This window comes from Eriocheir sinensis, unplaced genomic scaffold (genome assembly GCF_024679095.1).
Source record: "Eriocheir sinensis breed Jianghai 21 unplaced genomic scaffold, ASM2467909v1 Scaffold939, whole genome shotgun sequence".
Taxonomy (NCBI): domain Eukaryota; kingdom Metazoa; phylum Arthropoda; class Malacostraca; order Decapoda; family Varunidae; genus Eriocheir; species Eriocheir sinensis.
The window spans coordinates 24,221-49,787 of NW_026112318.1; the positions used below are offsets into that span (position 1 = coordinate 24,221).

A 25,567-nucleotide genomic window follows, 5' to 3' on the forward strand; every position below is an offset into this window, starting at 1 on the left:
TAATGGGAACTTGCTACGTGAGTTGGAGGTGGGCGGAGAGTTAGGAAATAGTGACCACAGAACGGTTCGTTTTAGCTTAGACTGGGCGGTAACCATAGCTGGGCGTTATCGCGATACTTTATCGCAGATAACAAAATCGGATTATCGACCATCCGCTACTTATTTAAATATATATCGGTATCTTCGTTACTTTTGTAACCAAACTAGCTATAATCGCTACTTTTTTTCAGCCTCTCAGAAAAAAACGTTGTCTCCTCCCTACTGCGCATGCGTGGCCCGGTGTTGTATGAAAAAACTTCGGGGTATGAAATATCTTCGGTGATGAGAGTTCATACTTAGATCATGAAAATTAAAACACTAGGTTATTTTTTTATGCTACTCAAAAATCAATATATCATAGAGAAAAATCATTTAACTTTGCCCCAAAAATGATTATTCACTGCCTCAAATTTGATATTCCAAATTCGTTTGTGACCATGCCATGGTATTGAAGGCACCCGGTGTTGTGTTATTTGGTGTCCCATCGTCAAAAGCTGGCGCTTTTGTTTACAAACACTGGTGGAGATCTCGTGAACTGCGCATGCTCAGACCATTAAGTTTAAACCTGTACAGTCTCACAATGTTTTTTTAACCCATTAAGAGTTGCTGGAAAGCTGAATCAAACATACAGTACCACCATCCTCGCTGTTTCTAGAATGACGTACACTCTGTACATATAAATACAACTCGTACAGAGTGCCGTTCTAGTAACAGCGAGGACGGTGGTAGTGGTACTATATGTCTGATTCAGCCTTCCAGCAACTCTTTATTACGGTTTAAAAGCTTTGTGAGACTGTACAGGTCTACGCTTGCTGGTCTGAGCATGGACCGTTCATGAGAGACCAGTGTTTGTAAACAATTTTTGACGGTGGGGACGCCAAATAACACAACACCGGTTCAGGCATTTCTAGTATATTACCGTCCATATGTACGTGTCAACGTGTGGTTTTAAGGTTCTGTAAGTTTCCTAAAATACAGATAACGAAAATTTGAATTCATCAATGTTCTATCTGAAATATCAATATAGTATCGTTTTTGCCTATCGGACTTATCGCTAGCTAGTATCGGAATTGTGGATTTATATCGGTTATCGCCTATATTTGTGTCTCTAGTTAACAAATATCGGTTATCGCCGTTAAGGTTTTTCATTATCAGTTATCGGGAATAAGGTTTTCTGTTATCATGCCCAGCTATGGCGGTAACCAGCGAACCAAACCCAGTGTTAGTGCCAGATTTCAGAAGAGCAAATTACAAGGTGCTTGAAGACATCTTGAAAGGGTAAACTGGGATAATTTAGGAATTCATGAGGGCCAGAACTGCAGATTGGAGAGCCAGGAGAACCAGATAGAAATGTCTTACAATAATTTAGTTAGAGTAATAGTAGAGGGGCAATGACAGCATATACCACAGTGAACACTTAGAAAAGAAAACAATGATCTTAAGTGGATGACTCGTGGACTAAAACACGAGATCCATTTATCGAATATCGGTTATCACCGTTAAGGTTTTTCATTATCAGTTATCGGTTATCGGGAATAAGGTTTTCTGTTATCGTGCCCAGCTATGGTAGTGATGTTAGTAAATTTGCAGATGATACCAAGATTGGTAGAGTAATTGAGTCGGATCAGGACGCTAGTATTCTCCAGGGTGAACTCAACAGATTGTATGACTGGGTGGATAAATGGCAGATGGAGTTCAATGTAGGGAAGTGCAGTATTCTGAGTGTAGGTTGGAGCAACCCCTCACATAACTATTGCTTAAATGACACTCTCAAAAGCAGGTCTGGGTGCGAGAGGGATTTAGGGTCTTAGTGAGCTCTGATCTCCGTCCAAGGGCACAATGCATTCAAGCTAGAAATCGAGCAAATAGGGTACTGGGATTTATTTCAAGGAGCGAAGGCAACAAAAGCCCCGAAGTCTTCCTCAAACTATATTTAGCATTAGTTAGACCTCATCTTGACTATGCGGTTCAGTTCTGGTCACCTTACTATAGAATGGATATCAAAATGTTAGAATCAGTGCAGAGGAGGATGACTAAGATGATTCAGGGGTTGAGAAACTTGCCATACGAGGGAAGACTCAAACAGTTAAACTTGCATTCTCTAGAAAGGCGAAGGGTGCATGGAGACATGATCGAGGTTTATAAATGGATGAAGGGCTTTAATAAAGGAGACATTCATAAGGTTTTGTTGGTAAGAGAACCGGGTAGGACACGAAGTAATGGGTTTAAACTGGATAAATTCAGATTCAACAGGGACACAGGCAAAAATTGGTTTACAAACAGGGTGCTGGATGAGTGGAATAGGCTTAGCAGTCACGTGGTGAGTGCCAATACAATTGTCACATTCAAAATAGAATAGATAAATTCATGGACAGCGATATTAGGTGGGGTTAGATACACGGGACCTTAGGGTCGAAGGAGCTGCCTCTACAGAATGGACATCAACTTGCTAGAATCAGTTCAGAGGAGGATGACCAAGATGATTCAGGGGCTGAGGAGCCTCCCATATCAAAATAGGCTGAAACATCTAAACTTACATTCACTAGAGAGCCGAAGAGTGCGGGGAGATCTGATAGAAGTATTCAAATGGGTCAAGGGTTACAACAAAGGCGATATAAGTAAAGTACTGAGAATTAGCCAGCAGGATAGAACTCGCAGTAATGGATTTAAATTAGAAAAGTATAGATTTAGGAGATATAGGCAAGCATTGGTTTAGTAATAGGGTGGTGGGGGAATGGAATAGACTCAGCAATCACATAGTTAGTGCAGGGACGATAGCTTGTTTTAAGAGTAGACTGGATTAGTCCGTGGGCCACCCTCACAAAATAGCTCTAGAAAACAAGTTTCGTCGGGCATATGTCCGCATTGAAATTTTTCACTTGTAATAGGTTGCAGCAATGTTCTCAACACTTTATCCGTAGAGCTTAACCAAAAATACTTGCACATTAACATACAGTGAAAATTCATACATCGGCTTCTTGGTATGTATAAAATAGTATTCCCCACACGTTAAGTGATAGGAAAAGCAACTCTAAACACTTTTTCATCTATGGCAATTTGTGTTTAACGCCTTCGTTTTAAAGTTACAGGATGTTTAAATACGAAAATTGATCAATTTCCAGCCTTTGGTCCTGATCTGAAAATAACGGTAGAGACATCAGGATGGTTGCAAATTACTCTAAAATACAAGCCGAACAATTTATATTCAGACAACATTGGGCTAATGTTAACTATTTGACCTATAAAAACAGTCATAGTTATGCATGCTGTCATGAAAATACCATTTGCATCGTATTTTTGCTTAAAAAAGTTGTACAGCCTAAACAGTTGCAATTAGAAAAAGACTGTCTTAATTTATTTTTTTTGTCTTGTAAAGTAGAGTAATTTGCAACCATCCTGAAGTCTCTACCATGATATTCAGATCAGGAACAAAGGTTGGATTCCAGTTAATTACAGGATGTTTAAATAAGAAAAATTCATTTTAATCCAGACATTGTTCCTAATCTGAATATCATGGTAGGGACTTCGGGATGGTTGCAAATTACTCTACTTTACAAGACAAACAAATTACATTAAGACAGTCTTTGTCTAATGGCAACTGTTTAGGCTGTACAACTTGTTTAAGCAAAATACGATGCAAATGGTATTTTCATGACAGCATGCATAACTGACTGTTTTTATAGGTCAAATAGTTAACATTAGCCCAATGTTGTCTGAATATAAATTGTTTGTCTTGTATTTTAGAGTAATTTGCAACCATCCTGATGTCTCTACCTTTATTTTCAGATCAGGACCAAAGGCTGGATCAATTTTCGTATTTAAGCATCCTGTAACTTTAAAACGAAGGCGTTAAACACAAATTGCCATAGATGAAAAAGTGCTTAGAGTTGCTTTTCCTATCACTTAACGTGTAGGGAATACTATTTTATACATACCAAGAAGCCTTTTTTTATATTATTATTTCGTAAACGTGCACATATAACTGGTTAAGCTCCTTGAGACTAGCTTCTATGCAATATTACGAAAGTGTACGATATCTGATGGTGGCCCACGGACTAATAGGTAACATTACGTCAATGTGATCCAAAGAAAAGATTTACTACAAAAATTTATCCTGTATTATCTCCTTTTGACATTACAGTTGACAGTACAGAAACCCTGCCAATGTATTGCACATAATAATAAAGTCAACATACCTTGGATAAACATGCCCATTTGGCAACATACCATTCCAAATTATCTCACTCTTCACTGGTTTTCCAACTGGTCTTCTTACAACAGCCTCCAGTTTCCATGCTCTTGTAAGTCCATGTCCCTCCTCCCTTGTCACATGTAAATACCTAGGCCTATACTAAATAGCAGAGTCGGTCCACTTTCTGGATGGTACACTACTGTTATTGTCATTATTTCTTCCATCTGTTCGAGAAATTATCTTGCATATATTCGAAAAATGGACATCTGCATACTGTATTTCTTATATATGCTTCATAAATGTATTCAAACTTAAGCTACTGCTGTGGCACCACTTCCAACTTCCCATGCACAGGATAATCAGCACCCAAACCTCCACTGCAGCAGCTATATAGCTACTGTAGGTGTATTCCAGTATCTCACCTCACTTTAGGGACCGTTTCTATTCAATTCATTTCGATACCTGCTCCTAGAAGCTCCCACCAGGGGATGGCCACGGCAGAGGAGCTTCCATCTCTCACTATCTTGACACTCCCTTCTTGCCTGCTCAAGGTTTCTCAAGGATCCTTCACCTCTCTCTCTGACATACTCCTGCACCCTATCCCTCCATTTCACTGGCGGTTTTCCTCTAAAATTCTCTCCCTCTATCTCACTCATATAACCCTCCTGGTCATTTAACCCTCTTCCATTCACTCCATGTGGCCAAACCACTTCAAAGTCTGCCATTTCAGTTCTTCTACCACTCCACACTTCTTCCCCACACCCTCACGACACATTCCAAAACGCTCATACACACTCTCATTATACACTTCATCCATTCTACTTACACCACATGCACTCATCAAATAATCCATTTCCACTGCCTGCACTCTGGACCTCTGACTTTCATTCCAGGCCCACGTTTCGCTTGCATATGTGAGGGTTGGTACTTTTACTGTATTTCTCAAGTCCCTCTTTACCGCCATGCTCACACTTCTACCCTTCATGATACGTTCCAAAGACCCTACCACCTTCCTTCCTTGCAGTGCCCTTTCTCTTGTCTCTCCTTCTGTACCACCATGCTTACACATAACTGATCCCAGGTACTTAAATTCATTAACCTCCTCCATTTCCTCATCATTCAAAGTTATTTTACATTCTTTTTCACATTCAATACCCACTCTATATGGGCATACAAAATCCACACCCTCACTTCTACTCCACTCACAAACCATCACTTTACTTTTGTTGACATTTACTTTCAATTTTCTCTTTTTACATACACTATCAAAGACACTAACCAATTTTTGTAAGTCACTCTCGTTTTCTGCAATGAGCACTGTGTCATCAGCAAATAAAATAGAATTCAGCACCCACTTCCTTCCCTCATTGTACATCTTTACTCCAACTTCCCCAACTTGCACATTCGGTCTCATGTCAAGTACAACAAATGTAAAAATAAACATACAAGTAATTTGTTCTAACAAATTCCCAAAGTCGCAAGGCCATTTCAAAATTATATGGATTATATTTACTAACATTACGGTCTTCTGTCTTCTTAAAAAACGAGAATAGTCCCGTGAGTCGAAATATTCATCAGAACGAACAGGCAAGGCGTTTGTTTACAGTTAATATTAAAACCTTATTAGAATAGGTACGTAAATATTTTTTTGTATAAATAAAACTACATATATTTGACATACTTTATTTGTGCTTTTTTATTCAATTCAATATTCATTAAAGCATTAAAAAAATAAAAAAATATTAAATTTAATTTAGTCAGCCATAAAAGTACATTTTCTTTGGCGCTTTTAAGCATTAGAGAATACCACAAGTTTTTGTGGAATACTATCCTATTCATATAAAAAAATAGATTTTAATATGCTATTATTTCGTAAACGTGCAAGTAAAACTAGTTAAGCTCCTCGAAACTAGCTTCTATGTAATAAAACCTATTATATCCTGAAGAAAACGAGAGCTGCGGAATGATGCCCGACGAAAGTGTAAGATATTCCAGGGTGGCCCACGGACTAGATAGGGTAAAGATTTGTATTAGGTCCGTGCCAGTATCTCATAATCTACTTTAAGAAACCTCAGTATCTCTTCATATATCTTTTCTACAAACCTTCAACAGTCATGGAAACGCTTTGAAAATCCAATTTAAGGACTTTTTTTTTACTCTTGAAAATAGGGGATAATGTTTACGGAAGCGCGTCGCCTCCTGGTGCTGGCCGCGGCGACGCTCCAGCCGCCGCAGCCGTAAAATAGCTCGCAGAGGGTTTAGGGTCGGGGAGCATATTTAAACTACTCTAACCAAACTTTACGACCTACTAACGTAACTAATGTGACTTATTTCAGCGAGGAGGTATTTATCGCAACACCGGCTGCACCGTCGCCAGAGGAGGCGACGCGCTTCCGTAAACATTATCCCCTATTTTCAGGAGTAAAAAAAAAGTCCTTGAATTGGATTTTCTAAGCGTTTCCATGACTGTTGAATGTTTGTAGAAAAGATATATGAAGAGATACTGATGTTTCATAAGGTAGGTAATGAGATACTGGCACGGACCTAAAACGAATCTTAACCCTGGATAGCTACATGGACGAGGACGACAGGTGGCAGTGAGGTGTGGGTGCAGTAGGGTGACGGGGTACTGGATGCGTGCCTAGTACCGCCGGTATAACGAGGATCAAGCCTCTACCTGTAACCCCTGTAACTACACCTCACCCATCGTGAGTAGTGGGGGGGATTCTGGAGCTGCCCTGTGTAGGCCACCCGGCCTCTTGCAGTTTCCCTATGTTCTTATGTTCTTATGAGTGGAGGGCGGCCTGTCTTGTGCAGGACAGCTTACCTATTTCTGCTGCATGAGAAGGTTAAGACTTCCCGGCGGCGGTGGTGGAGGTGTTGTCCTGGCAGTGTTGGGGCTGAGGGTGTCGCTGGCCAGCAGGTCCCCAGCGCTGGCCCGTGGGTGTGGAGCCTTCGTCGTCTTCTTCTTCTGGGGTGTTTTAGGGGGCTGGTTGGGCAGGGCCAGAAGGGATGCGGCGTGTGCTCTCTTGCTCTTGCTCTTGCTGTACAGGTGACAGAGAGGAAGGGAGGCGTTTCTTTGAATGGAAGGTGACTGACAGAAATAGTGAGGGCCTAGAATGGAATGTGAGAAAGTGGAAGAGAGAGATAGACAGTGCAGTGAAAGGTGACGGTCTGAGGAGGTGGAAGCATGTGATGGAGCGAAAGACTACTTTGGAGTGGTACAGGGAAAAGGAAGCCCCGCAGTGTGTCAGCTGGTATGATGGAAGCCTGGGTGGTGATCTTCTCTTCCAAGCTCGAGCGCAGTGTATGAATGTGAATGCAAGAAACTACAGGTGGTCTGAGTCCCGCAGCAAAGTGTGTCAGATGTGTGACAGGGGTGTGGATGAAACTGTCGTGCATGTGATACTGGTGTGTGGGAGGTACCGGAGAGAAAGGACGGAGATGATGAGGGTGGCAATGAGTGAGATGGGCTGGGATGTGAATGGGAGGATTGCAAGGACAGAGAGGGAATGGATGCTGCTGCTGGGACTGAGTGATGAAGCAAATGATAGAATTATAGAAGCCATGAAGAGTTTTCTGGAAAAGATGTGGTGTGCAAGAAATAGGGAATTGGAAGATTTGTAATGGATACTGCTTGTGTTGTTTTTATTTTTACAGGGTGTGCCGATACGAAGGCCTGACTCTCCAACGGGTCACCTGTACAGCAAGAGCAAGAGCAAGAGAGGAGAGTCAGGCCTTCGCATCGACACAACCTGTAAAAATTAAACAAAACAAGCAGTATCCATTACACATCTTCCAATTCGCTATTTCTTGCATACCACACCTTTTCCAGAAAACTCTTCATGGCTTCTATAATTCTATCATTTGCTTCATCACTCAGTCCCAGCAGCAGCAGCATCCATTCCCTCTCTGTTCCTGCAATCCTCCCATTCACATCCCAGCCCATCTCACTCAGTGCCTCACTCAGACCGTCACCTTTCACTGCACTGTCTATCTCTCTCTTCCACTTTCTCGCATCCCATTCTAGATCCTCACTGTTGCTGTCAGTCATTTTCCATTCAAAGAAACGCCTCCCTTCCTCTCTGCTCACCCACCTGACTCGCATACCACTGTCACCAACCATTCTCATGCAGTTCTTAATCCATTTGCTCTCATGCACACTCCACAAGTAAACCTTCCGTGCCAGCCTCGCGTCATCCATTCATTCCAGTCTGACTTTGTATCTAAGGGTAGCCTTCCTAAATCTTTCCCTAAAGGTGCTCCACCCCATATATCACCCCTCAAAGCTTCCACCGCCGCATACCTTGGTGCATTCAAAGCTTGATCTTGATCTTGATGTCACAGGTGGCTCGGGATTTCTCCCCAGCCAGGCCTTTATAGGCATCTTCCATTTGACACAAAACCCGGAACCAGGTTCGGGGATAAACCCAGACCAATGTCCGGGTTTTCGCGCCGTAAATGGAACGCATTTAGGCGGCTATGTAAACAAATATTCCTCTTCTTCTTTTGACCTGTCCTCCTCCTCTCGGGCGTCTCTCCTGTTTATTCACACACTTTTCCTTTCAATTGTGCTGTGTAGCTTAATTTTTCTTCACTGCAATATACTATCACACTTTACTTTTCAGTTTGTTGCTGGAATAACTTACTGACATTGCTTATCCGTGCACTTATTCAACCATTTGTGCCCTTTTTTCCCAGCACTGCATCTCCATCCAACACGTACCGTGCGATGGCCCCGTTGTCCTCCTCCAGCCTCTTAGCCCACTCCTCCCTGGTGCTACTAATAACTCCCCTCTCTGCCTCTCATAGTTGCTACATTCTACTATTGGGTGTTCCACCGATTCTTTCTCCCCTGTCCTACAGCTACAGTTCTGGTTTCACCCTTCCCTATTCCTGCCATTTAGCTGCGGGGTTCTCGTTCTAGCTTTAAACATCAGCTTGCTCCCCCAGTCTCCTACATGCCAGTCTACTCCCTCTAGCTTCTGTGTCTTGCTGTACCATCTTAATGTCGACTCTTTTACTCTAAAATTCATAGGCCCAGCCTAAGCAGATGGCACACCACCTGTTCATCTTCCCTTTTTTACAACAAAGAAGGCAGCTCAAGGGCACCAAAAAAGAAAACAATAATAAAAAAAGCCCACTACTCGCTGCTCCCAAAAAATAATTAAAAGAGGTGGCCGAAAGAAAGATCAATTTCGGGAGGAGAGGTGTCCTGATACCCTATCAGGCTGATGGATAAATAGGTTTTCTGGGAAAGCAAACACTTTTAACTTAGACATTAGATACTTGCCTGTGTCCCAGGGTAATAGGTTCTCACTTGACACAGGCTTAAGGGCCAGAGACAAATAAGCGCTGATGAACAACACACTTGTGAGACCAACACTAGCATGTTGTTCCACGGTGTGGGATCCTTACACACACACACAAACATTTATAAGTTAGCACTAATCAACACCAAGGTGGCTCGGTTCATTATAAACAATGAACTTGAACACCAGGCATCATAACACAGATCAAACAACAGATTAATATGTAACCTCTTCACATGTGCAGACAAGCACACACTTAAAATTCTGTACAAGATCACATACACTTACATTGACATTGACCCACACACATACTTACAGGACGCAAACAGTCAGCGTACTCATAACACACTCAGCCAAAAATACCAAACATATCACACAAACACTGACACATGTACGGACTCATACTTTCCACGCACCACACGTGACTGGAACAGCCTCCCCCTACAGACTTTAGACTGTGGTACAATAGACTCATTCAGAAAACAAATACACACTCACTTGTCACAACACACCAAGACTAACTAGTAGTACACCTATTCATTTCCCTTCCCTACACACTCGGCACCCCAGTTCCCCCACCAGCCAACACAAATATCCGTGTTATGCACCTGTACTGGTGCCCTGTGCATTACTTGTCAAGATCAAGACAACACACAGCTTATCAAATGCCTCCAACCTTACCTAATGATAACACTGCTGAACTATAACTCTCTCATTCACTCAGCACAAATAGGATCATGAAAATCAAGATCAATTCTATCCTCCGGCATAAGAAAATAAAGCAAAACAACTGTACAAATGCATTTATTTAACTAATAAAAACATTGAGCACAATTATCAACAGGTACAAAAATTGGTTTTTTTTCTTATTACACAGATTAATCAAGAAAGAAACTGAATTTCAAGACATTGCTGGGTTCCCAGGTGTGATTGGGGACATTGATGGAACACGTTGACACGAAATTAAAAAATACACAAAACTATTAATAATGATTATCATAACTGGGTACATGTTAACTTTACAGTTTTGACTCACTCAAAGATCAGAAGAAACTAATAATGACACCTACAGAGTTTGTGACTTGAGCAAGTTGATAAATCCTGCCAGGAGGTACTTAGAATGAAAGGGGGCCCTGCATGGAGACTTGTCCAGAGGGACCCTCGGACTTGGCGTTGTAGGGTGGGTGAGGCGACACACACCCCAGCATATGCCACCTTTGATAGATGACTGTATATTGATAATCCAAATTGGATACTTTCTACGACAATTGAAATACTATTCATGGCTTCAAATTATACCTCGGCAACAAAAATATGATGGAATATAATTTTAAACAAAACTTGTCATTTAGGAAACTTAACCTATTTGGACCTATAGCTGCTTTATTAGCTATCTTGTACTTATCTCGAACCCGCGACCAGCGTGACGGGAGAACCACGGTAAATCTCAAGAATTACCACTCCACCCCCTCCACCACCCCAGCCCCCCCTACTCCCCAAGACAAACCTGGGGACCTGTGGGGAACTGGGGTATTGGGGGGGGGGGGGAGCCCATATCACTGAAAAATGGCCTTCCAAAATTTCCCTGGAAAAATCCCTAAATCAGGAAAAATTCCCAAGTCTCGAAAGTAAGGAAAGTCCCTAACGCATACTCTTGTAGTCTATTCCAATATGACCTAGCATTCAATCTGTTGAAAAGTGTCAGGCATCTCATCAGATGGTGGGCATACTGCCCCCCTCCCCCCTCCCCCCACCGCCGCCCTCCCAATCCGTCCCGCGGCGCGTAAGTTTTGATGGGCCACGCCACATGTCAAATATATTTAAACTACTCCAACCGAACTTTACAACCTGCGCGCACTGCAAGGCAGGTATGAGGCTCAGTCTGTGTATAGAGGCGGTTGTGAAACAATAACAATGGACTTAGAAAATCCGAGCCACCTAACTCTATAATTAAAGAGGCTTGCCCCCCTGGCCCCTCCCCAAGGTAAAACGTATACGAAAATGCATAATAATAATAATTCTTTCACGTGCTAAATTAATACGAATATTGGTTTGGAGTGGTTATTCTTATGTTTTGCCCGATTGATTACCATTTAAATATAATATTGAATTGTTACTGCTTCACTCATTGATAATCTAACCTAACTGGTATTTTTTGTGATATCAGTGACCCAAATAACACAAAGTCACTGAAACAAACGATTCATCTTTACATTATGCATAAATGGGGGTTACCAATGATGATGAAAATTAACTGGGTAGGTAATGATAAATAATAAGTCAACATGTATCGGCAATAAACCCGTCAGTCACTGTAAGGTAAAAGTAAAGTTGGGGGCATATGCTATAGCAGCGCGTGGCCTCGGTGCTCATCTCCGTCGCATTGGCCCTTGAGCCTGTGGTGGGAGGGAGCCCATTACCCCTGGACACAGCGCCAATTTGACACCCGGGTGGGTGCTATTCTATATAAAACACAGCCGTCGCGTTTCACTCCCCTCCCTCGCCCGGCCACAAAACCCTTGCCCCGCCATACATATATGGCTCTCCACACGTCTATTCATCCAACTGTTTTCGTTTAAAGCCACTACAGGCCTCTTGCTGGGCCCGAAATGAAAATTTCAACGCCCCGCCCACTGCACCACTTTTAACTTATTATTCATGGTTTTCGGCACATATCTATGGGTAAATATGTAACTGGCATAGAGTACCTACAATTCCGGATCACCAGGCACCACCTGGATGCAGTGGTTGTAGCAAAAAATACCCAAATATGCGAAATAAGGCATGCAAATGGCGGCGGCGGCGATAGTCTTGGTCCTGGCCTGGATCTTGGGTCGAAAGTGATCTGGCTAACCCTGCTCGGCAGTGGGGTCCCTCCGGGTCACCCAGATCCTCTAAAATGGGTGCAGGCTGCGGCGTCAGCTGATCGGTTCCGCTAAATGGAACACGCCAGATCACGACCCAGAAACGGATTATGCTAAATGGAAGATGCTATATATCGGCAGCTCCTGTGAAAAGAAAACAAAAAAACATGCGGGAAGTCAATGTTCTCGGGGCAAGATATCATTCCCTACATCTTTCACGCCACATGCCCTCCAAGAACTCTTTCACTGCCTCAATCACTCGTCCACTCGTCTCTCCACTGAGCCCCAGCAGCAGCACCATCCACTCCCTTCCAGTCCTCCCGTTTACATCACGTCCCATCTCGCTCAAAAACACATGCATCATCTTCGTTCTCTCCCTGTCATACTTCTTGCATTCCAGCACTACATGCTGCACAGTCTCGTCCACACCCCTGTCACACATCTGGCATACTTTGCTGCGGGACTCAGACCATCTATAGTTCCTTGCATTCACATCCAGACACTGCGCTCTAGCACGGAAAAGAAGATCACCTCCCAGGCTTCCCTCATACCACACCTCACACTTTGGGGCCTCTTTCTCCCTATACCAGTCGAGAGTTTCCTTTCTTTCCATCTCATTCTTCCACTTGCTCAATCCCTCATCTTTAACTGCCATATCTATCACATTCTTCCACTTTCTTACATCCCACTCAAACCCCTCTCCATTTCTGTTTGTTATTCTCCATTCAAACACATTCTGTCTATCTTCAAAGGGTCGATACACCCACCTACTTAGCATAACATTCCTGTCTATCATTCGCCCACATTTATTCGCCCATTTGCCATCTCTTATACTCCACAAGTATACTTTCCTTGCTAATCTTGCATCCTCCATTTGTTCCAGTCTCACTTTATATCTCAAGGTTGCCTTTACTAGTCTTTCCCTAAACGTGCTCCATCCCATGTCCCCCCTAAGAGCCTCTACTGCTGCAAACCTTGGTGCATTCAGTGCCATTCTTGCTACCCTATTCTGCCCCACTTCCAATTTTTCTATCTCACTGTCATTCCATGTCATCACATCCATTCCATACATAATGCTCGGGACAGCCACACTCTTCCAAACCTCACGGATGACATCATACTTGCTCGCTCTCATCCTCGCTGCACTCCCTAAACGGCCTACCCACTGGTTTGCCATACTTATCTTTACATTCTTGGCCCTGCCGCATCCATTTACCTCCATCCACACCCCTAGATACTTGTATTCTTCCGTCTGTTCCAACTCATCCCCTTCCAGTCTCCAAGTTGTTTCTCTCTCATCCTCTGACCTATTCACTATCATTACTTTGCTCTTCTCACTACTGAACCTAACCCCAAAATCCCTTCCATAACCCCCTACCACATCTAGGAGACTCTGTAGTTCTTCAGCAGACTCACTCATAACCACCACATCATCCGCATACAACAACACACATACTTTATCCTCTCCAATTCTCACTCCTGCATTCATTCTCCTCATTCTGACTGCTAATTCCTCTGTGAAAAGACTAAATAATGTTGGTGATAATATACAGCCTTGTCTCACTCCTCTTTCACTCTTCACCCAACCTGTCTCTAGATCACCTAGTCTATACTTTGCTCTTGTACCTACATACATACTTCTAATTATGTTAACAATCTTATCACTCAGCCCAACTTTTTCAAGCACTCTGCATAACACATCTCTATTCACCCTGTCATAAGCTTTCTCTATATCTAGGAAGCCTAAGTACAGTTTCTCTCCTTCTCTCTTTTTCCTATCAATCAGCTCATTTACAACAAACATATTATCTTCTGCTCGCCTGTCCACTCGGAACCCATTATGCTCCTCACCCAGCACCCTGGCACTCTCAATCCATTTACACAACCTTTCATTCAACACAGCACTAAAGATTTTTCCTATTGAGTTTACCAGAGAGATTGGCCTATAGTTCTTTAATTCCTGCTTACTCTTATGCCCGCCCTTGTGGATCAGAGTCACTCTACATTCATTCCATTTACTTGGCACTCTCTCTTCTTCCCATACCTGGTTGAATAACTCAGTCATCCTCTCAATCACAGCCTCACCTCCATTTTTATACAACTCATACGGCCTGTCACCTGGCAGCGTTGCCAACTGGAACTTTATAATTCCGCTACACACACGAGCCTCAAACACGCTACATTGGACCACAAACGAATCGTTTGTGGTCCAATGTATCGTTTGAAACGATACAACTTGTAAATATATTTCCACATCAGACGAAATAATGTTATCTGCTGGTTACTGTATAGCCAGGTACCCAAGGCAACACGAATCTGGCAGTGCAGTGCATTATACGGGTATAAGGGTACGTAAGGTTGGGGGGGTCGTCATTTCCTGCGTACAATACACACACGTTTTGGCAGCACAATGCCTTACACGGGTGTGTGTCATAGGTAAGGTTGGGGCGGAATTATGGGCAAGACAGACGGCCCCTGACCACAGGAAGGCACCATGACGGCAACACACCTGCCCTGACGGCCCCATGCACACGCCTGCCCTGGCAGCCCCACACCTGCCCTGATGGCCCCACACCTGCCCTGATGGCCCCACACCTGCCCTGACGGCCCCAATCCTGCCCTGATGGCCCCACACCTGCCCTGACGATCACACACCTGCCCTGATGGCCCCACACTTGCCCTGATGGCCCCACACCTGCCCTGATGGCCCCACACTTCCCTGATGGCCCCACACCTGCCCTGACAGTCACACACCTGCCATGACCGCCCAACACCTGCCCTGACAGTCACACACCTGCCCTGACGATCACACCTGCCCTGATGGCCTAACACTTGCCCTGATGGCCCCACACCTGCCCTGACGATCACACACCTGCCCTGATGGCCCCACACTTCCCCTGATGGCCCCACACCTGCCCTGACGGCCCCACACCTGCCCTGACGATTGCACACTTGCCCTGACGATCGTATACTTGCCCTGACGATTGTATACTTGCCCTGATGGCCCCACACCTAGCTGCCCTGACGATCGCACACTTGCCCTGACGGCCCAACACCTGCCCTGACAGTCCCACACCTGCCATGACGGCCCCACACTTGCCCTGATGCCCCCACACCTGCCCTGACGATCACACACCTGCCCTGATGGCCCCACACTTCCCCTGATGGCCCCACACCTGCCCTGACGGCCCCACACCTGCCCTGACGATTGCACACTTGCCCTGACGATCGTATACTTGCCCTGACGATTGTATACTTGCCCTGATGGCCCCACACCTGCCCTGACGATCTCACACCTGCCGTGATGTCCCCACACCTAGCTGCCCTGACGATCACACACCTGCCCTGATGGCCCCACACCTGCCCTGACAGTCACACACCTGCCATGACCGCCCAACACGTACCTGCCCTGACAGTCACACACCTGCCATGACGGCCCCACACCTGCCTGGACAGTCCCACACCTGCCATGACGGCCCCACGGCCACACCTGCCCTCACGATCGCACACTTGCCCTGACGGCCCAACACCTGCCCTGACAGTCCCACACCTGCCGTGACGGCCCAACACCTGCCCTGACAGTCCCACACCTGCCATGACGGCCCCACACCTGCCCTGACTGTCCCACACCTGCCATGATGGCCCAACACCTGCCATGATGGCCCCACACCTGCCCTGACTGTCCCACACCTGCCATGACGGCCCAATACCTGCCCTGACAGTCCCACACCTGCCATGACGGCCCCACACCTGCCATGACAGTCCCACACCTGCCGTGACGGCCCAACACCTGCCCTGACAGTCCCACACCTGCCGTGATGGCCCAACACCTGGCCTGACAGTCCCACGCCTGCCCTGACAGTCCCACACCTGCCATGATGGCCCAACACCTGCACTGACAGTCCCACACTTGCCATGATGGCGCCACACCTGCCATGACAGTCCCACACCTGCCATGATCGCTCACCACCTGCCATGATGGCCCAACACCTGCTCTAACAGTCCCACACCAGCAATGATGGCCCCACACCTGCCATGACAATCGCGCGCACCTGCCCTGACAACCTCGATCACACCTGCCCTGACAGTCCCACACCTGCCATGACGGCCCATACCTGCCCTGACGATCCCACACTTGCCCTGACCGACAGCCCCACACCTGCCTTGACAGTCCCACACCTGCCCTGACAGTCCCACACCTGCCTTGACAGCCCCACACCTGCCGTGATGTACGGCCCCACACCTGCATTGACGTATGGCCCCACATCTGCCCTCACAGTCCCACACCTGCCATGACGGCCCCACACCTGCCGTGACGATCCAACACCTCCCATGATGGGCCAACACCTACCGTGACAACCCCAAACCTGCACTGACGACACAACACCAGCCCTGACACACCCACACTTGCCTTGACGAGACCACACCTGCCCTGACAGCCCCAAACCTGCTCTGACAATCCCACACCTGCCCTGACATTGTCACACCTGCTTTGAAAGCCCCACACCTGCCCTGACGATCCAACACCTTCCATGATGGCCCCACACCTACCCTGACGACCCTAAACCTGCACTGATGACACCACACCTGCCCTGACAGCCCCACACCTGGCCTGACAAGCCCACACCAGCCCTGACATCCTCACACCTGCCCTGAAAGCCCCACACCTGCCATGACAGCCCCACACCTGTCCTGACAATAATCCTTGATGGGCCCACGCCTGCCCTGCCAACCCTATACCTGCTCTGATGACCCCACACCTGTACTGATGACCCCACATATCATTGCCCTATTTCGTGACAATCTATCGTCTGGTGCAGTGGTTCCCAATCTGGGGGGCATGCCTCCTTGGGGGGCGTGAGCTAGGTAAAGAGAGGGCGTGATTCCATCTGCCAAAAATTGCAGTTTTGCAAGAAATAAACACACACACACACATGAAGGAGTAACAAATGATGTGGGGTGTGAGGATTTCTTATAAATCAATAGGGGGCATCATGTGAAAAGTTTGGGAGCCACTGGTCTAGTGTCTTTATTTCCTTGGCATTGGCTTATGTGTGTCTATTCAGGGGAAGGGACAGTTAGTTCACGTATTATTTCCCCATTTCGTAACATAATCTATCACCTTGCGTCCATTTCTTTCCCAGTAGTTCTTTGTATTTTTCCAGCAGTTTGTCATTTTCTTTTCTGTTCCTGTCCAAGAGATTTTGCCATAATTCAGAGGAAGGAGGAAGCACGCTGGTCTGTTGTGTTTCATCTCGTAATGTCCTTTTCGTAATTTCCAGCAGCAGCTTCCAATTATGTTTTCACTTTGTGTCACTTTGTATCTTCCAGAGGTTTGCGATTATGCTGTTACTTACTGTCTGGAAATGCTGCCTTCGTTGTGAGGATGGAAGAAGTAGCTACATATTATCCTCTGTATTAGTATAGCTACACACTATTATTCCATGATGTAATCTATTGCAATGTATCTTTTGTACTTTCCAGCAGCCTGCAATCATGCCTTTCCTTCCTGTATTAATTGTGAGGATGGAAGAAGTAGCTACATATCATCCTCTGTATATACTAATAGAAGTAACTACACTATTATCCCATATTGTAATCTATTGCAATGTATCTTTTTGTACTTTCCAGCAGCCTGCAATCATGCCCTTCCTTCCTGTATTAATTGTGAGGATGGAAGAAGTAGCTACATATCATCCTTAGTATGTACTATTAGAGGTAGGTACATACTTTCCATACTGTAATCTATCGTAATGTATTGTATTGTATTTTCCAGCAGCCTGCAATCATGCCCTTCCTTCCTGTCTTGATCTTCCAACACTCAGTTCTAAGCACACAAGCACATGTTATCTTATTCCACCCCTTTGTTCTTCCTCCCTTCCTCAGTATCTAACCTTTCCTTGTTGGTTTCCATGAATAAGTTTTTTCCTTATTGAGTATGTCTTCCTAATGTAACTATTGGTCTATGTTTTTTGTTTGTTTGTTCTAGTCCACACACACACACACACACACACACACACACACACACATGCATACAGACACACACCAGAATTGGTTTGGGAATTTTATTTTCTCATCAGCTTCCTGTCTACCCCTGTCTGCCTGTAGAACCAGAAGGCCCTCTTGGACGGCCCCAGCCCATTAGCGGAACGGGCGAATTTTATTTATAGTGGCTGCCATGATGTGACTCCTGCTTCATTTACTGCCCTCAGCTGTTTATTTTACCATAGAAAAAGTGTAGGCATACATTCAGGGAGGCAGTGGCTGAGTGGTTAGCGTGCCAGCCTCGCATTCGGTGCGTTGTCCATGAAGGTTCTAATCCGACTCTAACCACCTGGGATTTTTCAGTCACCGCCAAGTGGCCTAAGACTACCCACATGCTGTCCTGAAGACCACCTATCAACCCAGACTCTAGAAGAAGCTCTGCAGCACAAGTGGAATCAAGAATGAGCTCCGGGGGGCAGCATGAGCCAATAATAATAATGGCACCACTATAAACAATTGCCTGCGCCATGACGGGCTAGGGCCGACCATCAGGCTCACATGGATTAGCCTACCGGCGCTGTAGGCCACATGTAAGAAAAAAAAAAAAAAAAAACTTCAAAATGTCGTATGTATACATATTTCTTAACCCGTCCGCTGCAATTGGCACGGCTTTTGCCTTCACTGGTAACCTGGTAACATAATTATACTCCCAGGCCTTTCTCTGCCTCTGTGGTTGATAGTGGAGTGTTTCCCATGTGGTACTGGCATGGTGGATATCCCTTCACTGGTAGCCTGGTAACATACACTCCCAGGCCTTTCTCTGCCTCTGTGGTGGATAGTGGAGTGTTTCCCATGTGGTATTGGTGTGCTGGATATCCCTTCGCTGGTAGCCTGGTAACATACACTCCTAGGCCTTTCTCTGCCTCTATGGTGGATAGTGGAGTGTTTCCTATGTGGTATTGGTGTGCTGGATATCCCTTCACCGGTAGCTTGGTAACATACACTCCTAGGTCTTTCTCTCCCTCTCTGGTGGATAGTGGAGTGTTTCCCATGTGGTACTGGTGTGCTGGATATCCCTTCACTGGTAGCCTGGTAACATACACTCCCAGGCCATTCTCTGCCTCTGTGGTGGATAGTGGAGTGTTTCCCATGTGGTATTGGTGTGCTGGATATACATACAATGGTAGCCTGGTAAAATAAATATACTCCCAGGCCTTTCTCTGCCTCTGTGGTGGATAGTGGAGTGTTACCCATGTGGTATTGGTGTGCTGGATATCCCTTCACTGGTAGCCTGGTAACATATAATCCCAGGTCTTTCTCTGCCTCTGTGGTGGATAGTGGAGTGTTTCCCATGTGGTATTGGTATGTTGGATATCCATTCACTGGTAGCCTGGTAACATACACTACCAGGTCTTTCTCTGCCTCTGTGGTGGATAGTGGAGTGTTACCCATGTGGTATTGGTGTGCTGGATATCCATTCACTGGTAGCCTGGTAACAGAAACGCCCAGGTCTTTCTCTGCCTCTGTGGTGGATAGTGGAGTGTTTCCTATGTGGTATTTGTGTGCTGGATATCCCCTCACTGGTAGCCTGGTAACATACACTCCCAGGTCTTTATCTGCCTCTGTGGTGGATATTGGCGTGTTTCCCATGTGGTATTGGTGTGCTGGATATCCCTTCACTGGTAGCCTGGTAACATACACTCCCAGGTCTTTCTCTGCCTCTGTGGTGGATAGTGGAGTGTTACCCATGTGGTATTGGTGTGCTGGATATCCAGTCACTGGTAGCCTGGTATCATACACTCCCAGGTCTTTCTCTGCCTCTGTGGTGGATATTGGCGTGTTTCCCATGTGGTATTGGTGTGCTGGATATCCCTTCACTGGTAGCCTGGTAACATACACTCCCAGGTCTTTCTCTGCCTCTGTGGTGGATAGTGGAGTGTTACCAATGTGGTATTGGTGTGCTGGATATCCATTCACTGGTAGCCTGGTAACATACACTCCCAGGTCTTTCTCTGCCTCTGTGGTGGATAGTGGAGTGTTTCTCATGTGGTATTGGTGTGCTGGATATCCCTTCACTGGTAGCCTGGTAACATACACTCCCAGGCCTTTCTCTGCCTCTGTGGTGGATAGTGGAGTGTTTCCCATGTGGTATTGGTGTGCTGGATATTCCTTTAGTGGTAGCTTGGTAACATACACTCCCAGGTCTTTCTCTGCCTCTGTGGTGGATATTGGAGTGTTTCCCATGTGGTATTGGTGTGCTAGATATCCCTTCACTGGTAGTCTGGTAGCATACACTCCCAGGTCTTTCTCTGCCTCTGTGGTGGATAGTGGAGTGTTACCCATGTGGTATTGGTGTGCTGGATATCCATTCACTGGTAGCCTGGTAACATACACTCCCAGGTCTTTCTCTGCCTCTGTGGTGGATATTGGCGTGTTTCCCATGTGGTATTGGTGTGCTGGATATTCTTTCAGTGGTAGCCTGGTAACATACACTCCCAGGTCTTTCTCTGCCTCTGTGGTGGATAGTGGAGTGTTTCCCATGTGGATTTGGTGTGCTGGATATCCCTTCACTGGTAGCCTGGTAACATACACTCCAAGGTCTTTCTCTGCCTCTGTGGTGGATAGTGGAGTGTTTCCCATGTGGATTTGGTGTGCTGGATATCCCTTCACTGGTAGCCTGGTAACATACACTCCACGGTCTTTTTCTGCCTCTGTGGTGGATAGTGAAGTGTTTCCCATGTGGTATTGGTGAGCTGGATATCCCTTCACTGGTAGCCTGGTAACATACACTCCCAGGTCTTTCTCTACTTCTGTGGTGGATATTGGAGTGTTTCCCATGTGGTATTGGTGTGCTGGATATCCCTTCACTGGTAGCCTGGTAACATACACTCCCAGGTCTTTCTCTGCCTCTGTGGTGGATAGTGGAGTGTTTCCCATGTAGTATTGGTGAGCTGGATATCCCTTCACAGGTAGCCTGGTAACATATAATCCCAGGTCTTTCTCTGCCTCTGTGGTGGATAGTGGAGTGTTTCCCATGTGGTATTGGTATGTTGGATATCCCTTCACTGGTAGCCTGGTAACATACACTCCCAGGTCTTTCTCTGCCTCTGTGGTGGATATTGGAGTGTTTCCCATGTGGTATTGGTGTGCTGGATATCCCTTCAGTGGCAGCCTGGTAACATACACTCCCAGGTCTTTCTCTGCCTCTGTGGTGGATAGTAGAGCGTTTCCCATGTGGTATTGGTGTGCTGGATATCCCTTCACTGGTAGCCTGGCAACATACACTCCCAGGTCTTTCTCTGCCTCTGTGGTGGATATTGGTGTGTTTCCCATGTGGTATTGGTGTGTTGGATATCCCTTCAGTGGTAGCCTGGTAACATACACTCCCAGGTCTTTCTCTGCCTCTGTGGTGGATAGTGGAGTGTTTCTCATGTGGTATTGGTGTGCTGGATATCCCTTCAGTGTTAGCCTGGTAACATACACTCCCAGGTCTTTCTCTGCCTCTGTGGTGGATAGTGGAGTGTTTCCCATGCGGTATTGGTGTGCTGGATATCCCTTCACTGGTAGCCTGGTAACATACACTCCCAGGTCTTTCTCTGCCTCTGTGGTGGATAGTGGAGTGTTTCCCATGTGGTATGTGCTGGATATCCCTTCACTGGTAGCCTGGTAACATACACTCCCAGGTCTTTCTCTCCCTCTGTGGTGGATAGTGGAGTGTTTCCCATGTGGTATTGGTGTGCTGGATATCCCCTCCCAAGGTTCAGAACTTTACATTTTTCCTCATTGCATTGTAGCAGCCACTTTTTGTTCCACTCCTATATCTTTTTGATGTCTTCTTGTAGGAAATCCACAGTCAAGGGGTTAAAAATAGGCCTTTCTGACAAACTGTTGCAATTTTTATAACACTCTTACTTCCCTTATAAGATTATATTACGTTGTTTGTCTGTCCACAACACAAGTCCTATAGCAATACTTCCTCTCCACAACACAAGTCCTACAGCAATACTTCCTCTCCACAACACAAGTCCTACAGCAATACTTCCTCTCCACAACACAAGTCCTACAGCAATACTTCCTCTCCACAACACAAGTCCTACAGCAATACTTCCTCTCCACAACACAAGTCCTACAGCAATACTTCCTCTCCACAACACAAGTCCTACAGCAATACTTCCTCTCCACAACACAAGTCCTACAGCAATACTTCCTCTATACAACACAAGTCCTACAGCAATACTTCCTCCCAACAACACAAGTCCTATAGCAATATTCCTCTCCACAACACAAGTCCTACAGCAATACTTCTTCTCCACAACACAAGTCCTACAACAATACAAGGATCGTAATGTTACGTCTACGTAAAGACGAGAAATAAGCAAACAGTGAGTGCTGGGCTGACGTAACCTTGCCTCGACGCACAGAGATCAAAGTGTGAATTGAAGTTACTTAAACAAACATCTCGTAAGTAAGGTTGACAAATTATATTCCATCAGTTTAAATGACATAATCTTCCCTATACATACAGATCAAGGTAACATATGAAATGAGGTTACTTATACAAACATCTCGTAGGTAAAGTTGGCGTAACTTATATTGTGGTAGTTTAAATGACATAATCTTCTGTATACATACAGGTCAAAGTAACATACGACATACGAGTTAATTGAGGTTACTTATACAAACATACCAGTGAATTGAGGTTACTTATACAAACATACCAGTGAATTGAGGTTACTTATACAAACATACCAGTGAATTGAGGTTACTTATACAAACATACCAGTGAATTGAGGTTACTTATACAAACATACCAGTGAATTGAGGTTACTTATACAAACATACCAGTGAATTGAGGTTACTTATACAAACATACCAGTGAATTGAGGTTACTTAAACAAACATACCAGTGAATTGAGGTTACTTATACAAACATACCAGTGAATTGAGGTTACTTAAACAAACATACCAGTGAATTGAGGTTACTTATACAAACATACCAGTGAATTTAAGTTACTTATACAAACATGCCAGTGAATTGAGGTTACTTATACAAACACCTCGCAGGTTAAGGTTGACATAACTTATATATCGTTAGTTTAAGAGACGTAATCTTGCCTATACGTACAGAGATCAAAATAACATATCTCGAGGGTAGGGTTCACGTAACTTGTATTTCATTAGTTTAAGGTTACGTATACTTACAATAACATCGTAAAGAGGGAAAGAATAAAGGAAAGAAAGAAGGTGTGTTGAAAGGTCATCTTATCGCCTACAAACACCTAGAGACAAACATTGGGGTGAGGGAGGGAAGGGTAGCACACACACACACACACACACACACACACACACACACACACACACACACAAATGAAATTATAAACACCAACCCACATACCCCAATCAAACACCTCCACACTAAACATCCTTTTTCGACCGTCCATGTTGAGAGAGGAGGAGGAGGCGGAGGAGGAGGAGACGAGAGTAGACGTGGAGCCGCCAGCGATGGAGTTGGCGGCTGTTCCTCCGTCCTTCCCTTCGGCGGCTGCGGCGGGTGACTTCTTGGCTAGGGTAAGGGAGGATAGGTTAAGTTAGGAGACATTAGGTAAGGCTAGGTGAGGTTAAGTTAGGGGAGGTCATGTAGTTTTATCTTTTAGGGTTCAAGGGCAATAAAACAAAAAAGGCATAAAAAACACTAGGTCCTGCCCCTGACCAGAGAGAAGGAAAAATGACAACGGGGCATAATTACCAGTGAGGGGGCGAGTCTCTCAAACTTGTCGCCCACCATCCAGTGATTGTACCTGGCGAACAGCATCATGAGAGCCAGGACCAGGTTGGCAAACTGCTTCACACACTCTGAAAGACACAGAAACTGCTCAGCAAGGACTGTGCGGCATCCTCAACACTTCCCCTCACATCAACTCTTTCCAAAGGCCAAGAAAAGGTATCAATTGCATTCTAATGACATGAGGTAATCCAGCTTTCCAGACAGAGCAACAGATCAAAAATAGACAAACTATGTAGAGGAAGCATTAGTTTGAGAAGGCTATAAGAAAATCCAGCTTTCCAGACAGACAACAGATCAAAAATAGACAAACTATGTAGAGGAAGCATTAGTTTGAGAAGGCTATAAGAAAATCCAGCTTTCCAGACAGAGCAACAGATTGAAAATAGACAAACTATGTAGACATCTTTTCCAAAATTTCAAAATGGCGCACCTTCACCCTGCCTCGGAGTCCCGCCTGGGGTGACCACTCTATATACTATGATCAATAGTTTTAAGCCTGTAAAGAATAACCATTGTATAAAATGGAAATAAAGTTTCTGATTCTGATTCCTCTCCCTTCCCTTCCCTATCCTTTCCTTTCCCTTTCCATCCCTTCCGTTCCCTTCCTTGACCTTCCGTTCCCTTCTCCTCTCTTCAATTTCCTTTCCTCTCTCTTCCCTTTCCTTCCTTGACCTTCCCTTCTGTTCCTTGACCTTCCCTTCTCTTCCCTTCCCTTCCTTGACCTTCCCTTCTCTTCCCTTCCCTTCCTTGACCTTCCCTTCTCTTCCCTTCCCTTTCTCAGCCTTCCCTTCCTTTCCTCTCCCTTCCCTTCCGTTCCCTTCCCTCACTCACCTCAGCACTGCTCTTCAGAGGGTTGGTCAAGTTATACACAAGCTCGGAGGAGTGGAAGATGCACTGGTGAGGAGGCTGGAAGACCACGAGGGGCGGCGCCAGGCTCACCATTAGGCTGGGGAGGTACACGTGTTCCCCCTTGTTGCTTGCTGTCACCTCAAGCCGGTTGATCTTGCCTATGATGACCGAACTGTTATTGCTGGAAAGTGAGGTTAAGATAAGATTACAAGTGAAGTTTGAGGACTTGAACAGAGCTTGAGAACTTTGACACAGCTTAACTGATCGCATCTTAACACACATTCGCATCCCATCCCCCTCGGACCAAACTGTTATTCCTGGAAAGTGAGGTTAAGACAAGAGAAAGTTTGAGGATGGGAGACTTGAACAGAGCTTCAGAACTTTGACGCAGCTTAACTGATGGCATTCCATCCCCCTCAGACTGAACTGTTATTGCTGGAAAGTGAGGTTAAGACAAGATTACAAGTGAAGTTTGAGGATGGAAGACTTGAACAGAGCTTGAGAACTTTGACACAGCTGAACCAATCGCATCTTAACACAC

The 25,567-nt window shown here is 45.3% G+C and overlaps 1 protein-coding gene across 8 annotated transcripts in view; it reads right to left on the minus strand.

Annotated features, from left to right (window-relative positions):
* Positions 1–25,567, minus strand: part of LOC126994962 (uncharacterized) — a 139,385-nt gene that overhangs the window by 10,923 nt on the left and 102,895 nt on the right. For 6 of the 8 annotated variants that reach the window (XM_050854237.1, XM_050854232.1, XM_050854235.1 and 3 more), the window contains exons 4-6: positions 25,009–25,207; positions 24,139–24,190; positions 23,713–23,955 (exon numbers count right to left, since the gene is read on the minus strand). In XM_050854237.1, the coding sequence (XP_050710194.1) occupies positions 24,158–24,190; positions 25,009–25,207 (232 nt within the window). In that variant the 3' untranslated portion in view covers positions 23,713–23,955; positions 24,139–24,157. Of the gene's footprint in view, positions 1–23,712; positions 23,956–24,138; positions 24,246–25,008; positions 25,208–25,567 lie in introns of those variants that run through there. The other 2 variants (XM_050854239.1, XM_050854240.1) reach the window with 2 other exon arrangements.